Source organism: Dromaius novaehollandiae, chromosome 1 (assembly GCF_036370855.1).
Source record: "Dromaius novaehollandiae isolate bDroNov1 chromosome 1, bDroNov1.hap1, whole genome shotgun sequence".
Lineage (NCBI taxonomy): Eukaryota > Metazoa > Chordata > Aves > Casuariiformes > Dromaiidae > Dromaius > Dromaius novaehollandiae.
The window spans coordinates 145,830,520-145,842,845 of NC_088098.1; the positions used below are offsets into that span (position 1 = coordinate 145,830,520).

At 55.1% G+C, this 12,326-nt stretch overlaps 1 protein-coding gene across 2 annotated transcripts; it reads right to left on the reverse strand.

Moving 5' to 3' along the window:
* Nucleotides 1–6,467: 6,467 nt before the first annotated feature.
* On the reverse strand, nt 6,468–11,165 carry LOC135324761 (uncharacterized). Of its 2 annotated transcripts, XM_064501662.1 has the most exons (11): nt 10,891–11,165; nt 10,560–10,625; nt 10,078–10,137; nt 9,621–9,692; nt 9,490–9,528; nt 9,221–9,280; nt 8,785–8,856; nt 8,210–8,281; nt 7,448–7,519; nt 6,868–7,015; nt 6,468–6,672 (listed from the first exon to the last, which is right to left on the reverse strand). In XM_064501662.1, the coding sequence occupies exons 1-11, from the start codon at nt 11,006–11,008 to the stop codon at nt 6,489–6,491; spliced, it is 963 nt and encodes a 320-aa protein (XP_064357732.1). In that variant the 5' UTR covers nt 11,009–11,165; the 3' UTR covers nt 6,468–6,488. The 2 variants fall into 2 exon arrangements, with proteins under 2 accessions (XP_064357732.1, XP_064357740.1); XM_064501670.1 differs by lacking the exon at nt 10,560–10,625.
* Between the last annotated feature and the right edge of the window lie 1,161 nt (nt 11,166–12,326).

Below are 12,326 nucleotides of genomic sequence, written 5' to 3' on the forward strand. Positions count from 1 at the left end.
TTTGCTAGCTGCTTCGACCTTGGGCTTCTTCCAGCACCTGCAGCAAAGCCAGCAGGCTTGTTGGGGTTGAGTTTAGAGCTCGTGTGAAGTCCAGGGTGTCCTTTCCCCAAGCAGCTCCCTGCATGCTTCCCTTGGTAGCCAGATGGTGCCTGTGCAGGCACCTGCTAGGCATCTGCAAAATGCTCAGGAGTGGAAGGGCAAGACAAGTGCCTTGGTATAATTATGCGCCCCACGCTCATTCACTACCATTCCAATCTGAAGAAGCATACAGAAATGCGTAATAGGAGCTCTGCTTGTCTCTTTGATTACAGATGCAGGTGTATGAGATGGCACTGCAGCTTCTCAGCTGGGTGCCAGTTTTGAGACTCTGGGGAATCCCGTAGGTGAGTCGTGAATATCTGTTTCCTTTTTTGGTTTACTGGAAAGAAGCACTGTTTACTGTGGAATATTTTATTCGTGTGGCATTTACCTTCATACTTGCTGTTTAGGTCCTCAACGAAGAAAGTGTCAGGCCAGAACAGGCATGTCTTCTCAGAAATCTTTGGAAGTGCTAAGGAGATCTTGAAGCACTGAGAGAGAGCAAATGGTGGGTGTATTTCAGTGTATGTCAAGCGTAATCATTGCAAACCTGAGCTTCAGAAACATGTACGGATAAGCTGTAGCCTATGCAGGAGGAAGGGATTGATCAAAGCCTCACAGTGGTGACGCACCGTTTCACTCCTTGCAGGCATTGGCAAGCCACAGAGCTTGTCCAGGGTGTCTTCTACGAGCGTGTTCTGCACTGCATTTGTGAAAGTGCCCAGAATAGAGTGGTAAGAGCTTGGGGCTCAGTCCACTGTATGTGACTGTTAAGCATATTGACTGGCGGAGTTGCCAGGATAAGCCTTGGTTCTCAGAAGGCCTTTTTCCCCACACGGCTTGTAATCCACTGTACCTCCTGCTGTGTCTGCATCTCAGAACTTGCAGGGAGTCCCTAGAGGCCCTAGACACAAAAGGCGCACCAAGTGGGATCCCTGCTGTGAAAGGAGGCCCAAAGTGATGCCCTGATTCACAGGTCAGGCAGGCGTTTGGAGGGAAGGTTCTGCATTCTTCTGCATGCTGTGTACCTGAACAATGCCGAGGCTTTACCTTTCTCTGATTCCTGACAGTGTGTCACAGCCAGGAGGAGCCACCTATGGCGGGGAAAAAGGCAAAGCAAAAAGGGCGAGATTGCCAAATTGCCTGGGAGTGGACTGGAGCCATCACAGTTCTCACTCTCTATGGTAACAGAAATCACCATGTTCTCAATTGCCAGAAATTCCCAATGTGCTCCTCAGCCTGGCTGTCAGAGCAGCTCAGCTGGTGGTGATGACACCTTCCCAGCTCTAGGCGTTGCTTTGGAAAAGGACACTAACATTTCCACACTCCCAGTGTGTGTGTCCACAGTACAGGCAGGGATTTTGTGCTTTGGAAACATATTCCAAAGACAGCATTAAGAGCATTCAGTGGAGCAGAAGTTGCCATCTTGTTTCCTCAGGGAGGCCTGGAAAGTTGTGTATTGGTCTTTGTTGAGCACACTGAGAAGAAGGACTACGTGGCTCTCCTAGATTCTGGCATACTGCGGAGTACCTCAGGCCCCGCTGTTTCCCAAAGCTAGCTCTCCTCCCCAGCATGGGCAGAAAAGGCAAGTTTTTGCCTTTTCAAGGCAACACAGTACAGGCCAAGAAGAACTTGAGAGGACACTAGACTTGGGTGGTTGGTGCAGACAAAATCAAAAGCCGTGTGGGTGCGGGTGTGCCTGGTTTTTGACCTGCAGTTTTCGGTACCCCACTGCTCCTGCTCAGAGGCAGGGTGCCAGGCACCATGGGGGCCACACGCCGCTCCCCCAGCACCCTCACATCAGCTATGGCCTCGTCCAGCCAGGGGGCCGATGGGGCCCAGCGCTGCAGCCCTGGGAGCCCGTCCACAGTGTGGGGCCGCTGCACCCGTCAGGGCCGGGCTCTCCTCTGCCCCGGCACCCACAGCCCGCATGTCCTGAACAGCTGCCTCCCCCGACACGCACCGTCGCACAGCCCCAGGATCCGGACCAGCCACCAGCAACCGCCCCCAGCCCCCCACAGCCAGAGACTGCCCACTGCAGCTCCCTGGAGAACCAGGCCCACCACGCCCACACAGCTGCCCACCCCACTTGCCCCTGCGGGCAGCAACAGCCAATGGGCATGCCCCACACGCAGCCCCGGCCAATCAGCAGCTGCCACCTGCTGTGCCTGTTGCCATCCGCCTCCCCCCAGATCTTCCTCCTCAGGGCCTGGCCCCGCCCACATGTGCCCCCAGCCCGGCCGGGAGCGGCTGGTCCTGTGGGGCCAGGCTGGGTCCTGTGGGGCCAGGTCCATCCTTGCTAGGGCCAGGCAGCGAGGGGCAGCTGCTCCCAGCGCGCCAGTGACTGCCCTGCAGTTTCTCTCGTGGGCTGCTCACCAGCCTGTGAGGTTTCCCAGCAGGGATTTAGGACTGTTTGTTGGGGCAGCCGAGGATTATTTAGTAATAAATATCTGTAAAGTACCCTGTGACAGAAGGGAGAGCAACTTCTTTCCTTTTTTTTTTTGCTAAGTTAAGCACACAAATGCAGAAGATACACCTACTCCTCATCTCAATTCAATTTCTACATATCAAGACTCATCATCCAGCCCCGCCCCCCCCCCCCCCCGCCAAAAAAAAGAAGACTCTAAGGAGGCCCTGGTAAAAGTGAGCAAGCGTTGGCAGCTGTGAGCACATTCTGAGTATTGATTCTTGACACTCTCCTGTTCCTCTTGTGATGCAGTTACACCCCATTTGCCCTCAAGAGAGACCAAAGGAGGAAGAGCTGGGGCTTCACATGCTGGAAGTGACTCAGTGGGCCCAGGGAGTCACCTGGCCCACCACCAGATTCGGCAAAGCCAAGTGTCAGCATACTGAGCCAAACACATAGCCTCTGCTACTGCAGCTGTCAGGCCGCTTGAGGGCTGTACAGCATGGGAGACTGTCCAAGGTGTGTTAATGCCCTGACTCCTTTAGAAGGGTGTCACGGGACGACAGACTACCTACGGTCCCAGACCACATAGGTTGTGTGTGGCACGAGGGAGAGGAGGAGGGGGAGAAGGAGATCTACTGCACGACTCCACAACTTGTCTCAAAGATCAAAATTTACTGCACAAGCTACAATGGTACAAAGCAACAATCCTTATTAACAGAAACTTAGCTCAACTGGAACACTTTCTAATTACACTAAAAGCTATGCTAATGACAACTACTCAGTAACAGACAAAGCTAGCTAATTTATACTAACTGTAACTACCCAAACAAATGAACTAGGCAGACTAATTCTAACTGATCTTACCCATGCATTGCCTCAGCAGCCAACATACACTCAATCCCAGGGAAGGAACTGCAGGAGGGCATCCCCCTCCCCAGGGGATCCACAAGTTGACGGACCCACTGTCACCCACAAAGAGCCCCAGACAGCCTCCGGGGCCAACCTATTTATACCCCTTAGGGGAAGGTGGAGGTGGAGTTGTGAGGCCAGTTGTGGTTCTCTTCGTGCAGTCTCAGTCCCTAGCTCTTGGCTGCTGCAGGGTTCAGCTCTCCTCCATCGTTGTTATGACGATCACACCCACAGTCATTGGGGGGGGGGGGGGTCCAAACACCCACAACGACAGGCTAGCTGCCTTGAGCACTCTTCAGCACTGAAGAAAGGAGTTTGCGAATGACTGCTTTACTCTTGGAGTGGTGGTTCCAAGGAGAGATCCCATAGCTGGGGTAAAAAGGAGTTAATTCCAGTCCACGATGATTAACACTGCCCTAGCAGTGAAAGCAGGTTTTGTTTCTCAAGGTCCTGACAAGGAGGAGATAATTCCAGACTGCAGTAATTAACACTGCCCCAGCAACGAGAGGAGGTTTTGTTTCTCAAGGTCCTGGCACCCAAGCAGGCCTTATTTCAAAGTCTTGATGTCCTCCATTTTGGAGTGCGAGGCACAGGAATGCAGACTGCTTGTAACTGGCACCAGATGGGGGGGGGAAGCTGGGAGCATCCCCCCACAAAGGGCAAATTACAGAAGTTGTTCTCACGTTCTTTGTAGGATGACAGCAACTGTTAAGGAAATCTCAGGTGAACCCAGCCCTGTGCTGCCCACTGACAGGCAGTACGGATGTGTAACATACCACTGTTGAATTGAAATCTTTCTAAGCAGAGTTTGAGAGGGTGTTTTGCCAAAGCCCCAAGTCAGGGTGCTGCAGAGACCCAGCTGGAGGGCAGTTGTGACGAGGCTGGGGTCTTCGTGATTCTAGAGGTCTCGACCCAATTCCCTGCTCCACCACAGAGACCCAGGGGCAAGACACACTGATGGCCTCAGCTGCTCACCTGTGTCAAGAAAATGACAGTAAAGTAAACGCCATTTCCCAGAAACAGGAAGGAAATGTAGTCATGCTGTGAAGTCTCAGCAACCAGCCCTGTGAGTTGGAGCAGACTCAACAAGAGCCTGTTTCTCAGCGACCTCCAGAGGCAAAGGCTTTTTTTGGCTCCTCAAGTCAAAGAAAGGCCAAAGCCAAGTGCCTCAGAGCAGCCTTTGCTTCTGGAAATAAGGAGGCAACAAGCTCTTAGAAGAAATCCATACTGTGACAGCAGCTGCATGTCCAGGTTTTGTTGCAAAGCCACCTACTTGCCCTTGGAAACCTGGGTCTGTAGGAAGAGATGTATTTGCACATCTGGCGTCTTAAAGTCATGTAGCTTTTGGTGCAGGGGGAGGGAAATTCCTGCCAGAGTCTGGAAAGGGACAGAACCCATCTGGATGCTAGCTATGGCCAGTCTTGAAGAACTGAGCCTTTCACTGTAGAAGCTGGGGGATGTACAAGTCAGATGCCACCCATGGCAGGAAATACTCCTTTTTTCCAAAGCACCAAGGTACTGAGCAGTCTTGCGGGGATGCCTAAGTGAGAGACGAGTCCTGACAACGTGGAGCATATGAATGGTGTTTGGAAGAGCGGAGGGCATAGGAAGGGGAGGTGGTGCCTGTGTGGGAGAAATGGCAAAGCGGGAGAGCAAGGTTCAGGTGTCTCCTTTGCCGCAGGTGGCCACCAAGGGGCTGGCCCTGGCTGCTGGTGTGGGGAGTGCAGCCGTCACCATTTTGGTTCCCCTTCCATTCAGTGCAAATTCACTTCTGCAGAAGTGTGTTGCAGCCTGTAATGAAAACTCTCCTTATCTCTGTTTGCTTACAGACGTTCCTGCACACAGAGCTCTTCCAGCTTCTCACCTGGATCCTGTTTTGGAGCATCAGAGGAATGCCAGGGGTAAGAGGTCAAGATTTATTCCCTTCATGGAAGGAGCCTTTACTTTTCAACATTTTATTCCTGTGACATTTCACTGAATAAGTCCTTGGCCAATGTTGAGCTTGTGTGAAGTCCAGGCCATCCTTTCCCCCAGCAACCTCATGAGAGGAGACTGCTGCTTGAATGCCTGTCCCTTAGTGCAGCGCGCAGGGCAAATCCTGCAGCACTTGATGAACATGCAGGGAAGAGGGAGGAGCTGGTTCTTCTGATCCCAGAGGCAAAGGGTTGCTGGGCCACCTGAGAAACATGCGCAAACCACCTGAGAAACATGCGCAAATCTCACTGCTTGCCTTTCCTCTCCTATGCCCTTCCCTCACCAGGTTTCTCAGGACTCTGTGAGCTTCCCCAGGGACACTGCAGGTGCCAGGGCTGCACCTTGCCGTGGCCTTCCTATTGGATCCTACAAGGGCCTTTACTCCTTGCCCTCTCCTGCAAGCTGGCAGTAGGGGTGACATGTTTTCAGAGACGGCAACTGTTTGCCTGTGTTCCTCTGGAAATGTAAGAGTCCACCTGGGCCCCCTCGAAAGACAGCACAGAGGATCCTGGGCTTTCCTCCAAATACTGCTGTATTCCCTTTTCTGCCTTACCTCTATTATTCATGGCTCGAGTGTTTGGGAGCAGAGCAATGCCATTTCTGTGGGTCTTTGTGCCTTTTTTAAGGCCAGTACTGTTCTTCCTATCTCAGTCCATTTTGCTCCCTTTCCCAACCAGCCCCCTCTCACTTTTCTCTACTTGGAGATGTTCAGCTTCTGCGCACAGAAGACCATTGCACTAACCCCCAGCAGCCTCTGGTCTCACTTTAGCACTCCTCTAACTCATTGCTCAGAGCTGCATGGCCATCCTTCACAGCACCTCCTTCCCCTCTCAGTCACCAAATCCACCAGGATTCAGCGGAGCACTCCCAGGGAGTTCACTTGCACTCCAAGGCTCATCTGCACTCCCCCTTTCAGATGAATGAAACCTTAAGGACAGCCCGAGCTGGGAAACTACAGTGATGAGGGGACTGAGGGCATCCCTTGATGCAGGGCAACTCTCTGACAGCTCCTCTCCCTCATCCAACCCTGCTGTAAGCGCTGTGCATTACACCCAGACACAAAGGACCAAACAGCCAAGGATTAACACCATTTAGCCCAACAGGTTTTTTATTCTCTTCAGAATACGCACAGGTTTTTTATTCTGCTTAGAATAGGAAGCCGAGTGGAGCTGCTGCTGGGATTTTCATTTTCTAGAGTAAACTCATCCTTTTTTCTTTCGCTTCCTGGCTGTGCTCTGCCTTCCTCCATACTGGGCTCTTCTCCGTCAGAGGCAGCGGCAGGGTTAGCTGGTACCGCTTCTCTGCAACAACGAGAATGGCTTTCAGGAAAGAGCACTCACTGTCAGCAAGGAAGGGTCTGCTTAGGAAAGCTTACAGCAGACGTCTCAACAGAGTCCTCTCAACAGCTCACCAGGCACTCCACCATACTATCCCTACACATGCTTTGTTGCTAAGAGCAGCCATGTACTAAAGAAGGTCAGAAAAGAACAACTCACTGTTTTCTCTTCCTCAGCTGGGAAGTGACTATACAAGTCAGCACTACCCCAAACAGTACCCAACTCGAGACTGCGGCAGTGAAGACCAAATGCTGCTTTTGTCGGCCTTTAGGAGCTGCATCCTCTGCACCTTTCTCACCACCAAGACCTGGAGGAAAGGAGACAATCCCATACATCCCTGGGTTCTGCAGGACTGATAATCTCAGTGTGTGGTTGGGATTCCCAGGCAATTTTACATCCCGTGTTGTTACTGTCACTAATTCTGGCCTCTTGGCACCGGTGGACAAGAAAGTTCATCGACACTTCTCATGGGCAAGAGCCCACTGGCCGGTGAAAGTCTGAACCAGCGCTACCCCAAACTGTGCTGGCGGCGCTCCCCAGGCCAGCAGGCAGAGCGGGCTCCTCTGTGTCTGCCTGTGGCCAAGGAGACACCTGAACCTGGCTCTCTCCCTTTGCCCTTTCTCCCACACAGGCACCACCTCCCCTTCCTCTGCCCTCTGCTCTTCCAAACACAACTCGCATGCTCCACGTTTCCAGGACTCATCTCTCACTTAGGCATCCCCGCAAGACTGCTCAGTACCTCGGTGCACTGGAAAAAAGGAGTATTTCCTGCCGTGGGGGGCTTCTCCAGGCTGTGACACGCTTGGAAGCTCTATGAAGAATCAGAGAGAGGGAAAGCCTCAGCACTGCTCGGGCACACAGCATGCAGAAGGACGGACAAGCTTCCCTCCTGCCCGACCCCTGAATCAGGGCATCGCTTTGGGCCTCCTTTCACAGCAGGGATCCCACTCGGTGCACCTTTTGTGCTTAGGGCCTCGAGGGATTCCCTGCAAGTTCTGAGATGCGGACACGGCAGGAGATCGAGTGGATTAGGAGTCGTGTTTGTTAACATGTGCTCAGTGGGGTCAAAACCGCCTCAGTCCCCACGTGGCAAAGCTCCGAAATCCCTGGGAGCTGCGTGGTGTGGGAAGGGAGGCTACCTCACAGGACCCACAAAGGTTTATATGCACATCTCTGACACACTCATTGCAATAACTTCCACACACCAGAGACAAAAGTCATCTTCAGAAAGCCGCTCTCGCCTTGCTGTAGAACACTTCCGATGCCCTAGTACTTCAAAATTTGCCCACTGGCACGATGTGCAGTAGTGGGTGCCATGAGAAGATCAAAAACCACTTGGCCACACCAAGCACCCTGGGACACATCGCTGAAGCCCTCCCAAATCCCTCTTGGCTCTTTTGCATCTAGCAGCGTCGGCCAAGGACGTAAGCTACATGGCCCACGAATCAAATAGTGAAAAATCCTGCTCATTCCTGGAAGGGAATCAATCCTGACCACTTACCCCTGGCATGCCCCTGAGGCACAACAATGGCATCCAGATGAGAAGCTGGGAGGCCACTGCCTACAGGAACACCTGTAAGCAAACACAGACAAGTTTTCATTACAGGTTGCCACACTCTTCTGCAGAAGTGAACTGCAGTGACGGGAAGGGGAATGGGGACACGCACGCAGGTTAAGAGTCTCCCAGCTGCAGGAGGGCCAGGGACACTTGCTGCCTGGGACCTGGCGCCTCTCCAAATCCTCCGTCAATGCACTATCCAACACCCCGCAAGCACCCCCAGGACAAACACGCAGCCCCTTGGTGCTTTCTTCTGGGGAGGTCTCTAACGTACACCAAGGAAGCCAGAACTCTACAAACTGGGAACCTTTAGCACCGGAGGACAACAAGGGTTGTTTACATTCCTCATGCACAGAAGCCCACTGGCCAGTGCAAGACTCAACCAGCGCTACCCCTAACTCTTTCTCTGGCCTGCCAGCAGGGCACGGCTGTTGCAGACCTTGGCATCATCCGGAGGGCACAACAAAGTGAGAAAAGAAATGCTTATTTTTTCAGCTGAATATCTGCTGACTGCTCACCTCCACGATGTCCCGGAGTCACCAGTCCAGGCTCCAGAGCAGAAGAGGGATCTCCATCCGCTACGGCCACAGCTTCAACCAAACACACATGGGAACAGTTCCCGTTATATATATGTTGCCATATACTTCTGCAGATTTGTACGGGTACAAACTGAAGCCTGCACAGAGCTGCTGGGGGAAAGGATGCCCTGGAGTTCACGCAAGCTGTAACTCCACCCCAACAAGCCTGTGGCCTTTGCAGTAGGCACTGCGAGCAGCACAAAGCCTTCCCAAGGAAAAGCACACCGCGGCAGATAGCTGACGGCCTCCCAAGTCCCACTCTACTCTTGGGAGTGTCTGAGCAGCAGCCAAGGACTTACTCAGGTCTGTGCCATATGAAGAACATTTTCAAAGGTAAAAGCTTATTCTGTCAAGTGAATAAAGCTTGACTACTTACCCCGGGGATCCTCCCGAGGCACAAGAACTGGATACCGCCAAAAAGTTCGGTAACCATCGCCTATAGGCAGAGCACAAACCGAACGCATTGGTGACAAGGTTTCCTTACAAATTGGTACAAATTGCTCCACACAGCAGTTGCACTGAACGGAAGGGGGGCCAGGCAATGACGTGGGACATATTTGCAGGTTGAGAGTCTCAAAGGTGACAGGCGTCACCTTTTGCCTGGCACCTGGCAGCTCTCAAAGTAAAGGAATGCTCACAACTTACCCCTGGCATCCCTGCGAGGCTCAACAACTCTTGGACCACCTGAAGAGGAAGCACGATGTACAACTGCACATGAACTACATACTACAAAGGACGTTCTTATTCTTGCAGGTAAGGAAAAGGTGACTACATACGCCTGGGAAGACCCCGAGCCTCAACAACGGGATCCAGGCGAGAACTGGGATAACCTTCAACCACAGCCTCATCTGTAACCAAACACACGTGGGAACAGTTCTCAGTACATACTTCCACATTCTTCTTCTGATTCGAATGGTGGTGAACAACAGGGAAAGGAAACAGGTGAACAGGGGGAAAGGGTGCCCTGGACTTCACACAAGCTGTAGGCTCAACCCCATCATGTCCCCTGGCTTTGCAGCAGGCACTGGAAGCAGCACAGCGTCAGAGCAGCTCGCCAACAGCACTCTGCGTGCCAAAGCTCCCAGTGCAGATCTTGGAAGCCTTCCCAACTTCCCCTCTGCTCTTTTGTGGGTCTAGGAATTGGCCCAGGACTTAGTCAGTCCAACGTCACATGAACAAAATACCAAAAAGCAAAGGCTCCTTCCATGAAGTGAATCAACCTTGACCACTTACCCCTGGCATCCCTCTGATGCTCAAAAAGCAGATTCAGCTGAGAATCTGGAAGACCACTGCCTACAAGAACACAGACAAGCTGACATTACAGGCTGCAACATCCTCCTGCGGAAATCAAGCGCAGTGAAGAGAAGGGGACCACGGCAGCGTGCACATGCAGGTGGAGAGACCCCTGCCGCAGAGGGAATGGGGAGACCTCCTGGCTGCCCCCTGGCACCTTTCAAAATCCCATCAAGGCGTGATCCCAGAGCCCCCAAGCACCCCCGGGACAAACACACAGGCCCTCGGCACCTTCTTGCAGGGAGCTCTCTAACGGACAGCACTCTGCAAAGGGGCAACCCTCAGCACCGGAGGACACGAAGGATCGTTTACCCTGCGCGGGCACAAGAGCTCCCCGGCCACCGAAAGGCCAAAGCGGCGGCAGGAAAGGCATGCTTCTGGTCTTGCCAGGGAAGGGAAGGTCAGGTCCCCCGAGGACTCACCTCCAGCATCTTCCCAAGCCTTCAGTCCTGCATCCGGCCAAGCACCAGCATCACCAGCAGCCACCGCTGGAACCACCCGCGGGGACAACAGCTCCCGTCACCCAGCGCCAGGCGCTGCTCCAGGCACAGCTCTCGCCCCCAGACCCCGGCGCCCCCAGCGCACCCCCCTCCCCGCGTCCCCACAAGCCTCGCCGAGCCGCTCCCGGCTCCCGGCCCCCGGCCCCCGCCGCCCCGCAGCCCGACAGCGCTTCCGGTCGCCCCGGCCGCTCGCCAGCCGGCCCCGCGGCCCCCAGGCTGCCTCCGTCGCCGCCCGCCCGCCCGCCCGCCCTACCTGGGCCCGGCGCTGCCCGCGGAGCAGCCCGGCTGTCCCGGGCACGCAGGGCCGCCAGGAGGCCGAGCAGCAGCAGCAGGCGGCACCCGGGGCCGGACGCCCCCCGCGCTCGCACCATGCTGCCCGCCGCCAGCAGCCGCCCGCCGCCGGCGCCCTCGAGCAACGCGCGCGGAGCGGCGTCTGCGGAACGCGGCGCGGCACAACGCACTGCACCGCCCCGCAGCCCAACGCAGCGCAGCGCAAAACACCGCACTGCCCCGCAGCACAACGCAGCACAACGCAGCACAACGCAGCACAACGCAACACTGCGCAGCGCAGCGCAGCGCAGCGCGCGGCCCCTCTGTGAGCTCAGGGGCGCCCTCCGCGCGCCTCCGCGGGGGCGCAGGGGGCCGCGCACCCCCGCCGCGGCCCGCGCTCCCTCCGCGCGCCGGCGCCGGCGCCGCCCTGTGCGGGCAGTCCGGGCATGCTGGCGGCCGGGGGTGCTGCTGCCGCCCTCGAGGAGCCCCTCGGGGGCAGCCCGGCTCTCTGCCCACACGCTCGCGGCCCTGCGCTCGCCTCGCTGCTCGGCAGCTCCGCGCCAGCGCCTGCCGGATCCGGCCTCGCTCGCTGCTCTCCTTCCCGCCCCCGCTGCAGCCGCTCTGCTCCAGCGCCAGCGCCAGCTGCAGCTCTGCCCTTCTGGAGCTGGCCCAGGGGCAGCTGCTGACAAGTGGGGGGGCTCCAGTGCCAAGCCTGTGCCCCATCTCTCAGCCCCTGTCCAGCTGGGATTCAGAGTCCTCCATTCTTGCTGGCACCACTCCCTCTGCCCCCTTTGCTTTGGGACCAACATTTCAGGCCTCCTTGGGCTGTGTGCAGCACCCAAAGCAAGCAGAGCTCTCCTGGTCCTGTGCATTTCCCTCAGTGCTCCTGGTGGCTTTTGGTGCTCTCTCTCAGCAAGGAGGAGGTCCTGACACACTCACATGTATCCTGACACCAGAGGCTGGACTTTGTGAGCATGGCTTGTGTGTCTTGCCACCCTCCCTTCTTTATGTCAAAGAGGGTCACAGGCCACTTGTGGATGGATTTGAGGCGCTCATAGGTGCAGTGTGGCTGGAAGAAATGCTGTAGCCTGTGATTATGGCCTGGCTCTAGTCATGGCTGTGTGCTATTTCCCAGCTAACAGTTGCCCTCAGGAACAGCAGTTATCAGTACCTCTCGCTATTGATGCCTGTCGATAGGCATGGACCTCAACAGGCACCGATGCTCCTCCATATCAAGAGGCATCGATGTCGATAGGCATTGATGCCTACAGAGAGCAAAAGCAGTGCGACAGCAAAAGCTACAGATGCCTGTTGAGATCGAGAGGTATCGATGCCAATCTATAGCTGTTCTTCCCTCATGATACGGATGGAAGTCGATAGTCATTGAGGCATCTTGATGTTGAGAACGGTCAACGTTGA

Excerpts from the sequence above, each read along its gene's own strand:
- LOC135324761 (XM_064501662.1), bottom strand. The coding sequence starts at position 11,008 with ATGGTGCGAGCGCGGGGGGCGTCCGGCCCCGGGTGCCGCCTGCTGCTG. Across the intron at positions 9,529-9,620 it reads GGCTCGGGGTCTTCCCAGGC|GTGGTCCAAGAGTTGTTGAG; the intron begins GTATGTAGTCAC and ends CTTCCTCTTCAG. Across the intron at positions 6,673-6,867 it reads CAGCTGAGGAAGAGAAAACA|AGAAGCGGTACCAGCTAACC; the intron begins GTGAGTTGTTCT and ends TCGTTGTTGCAG.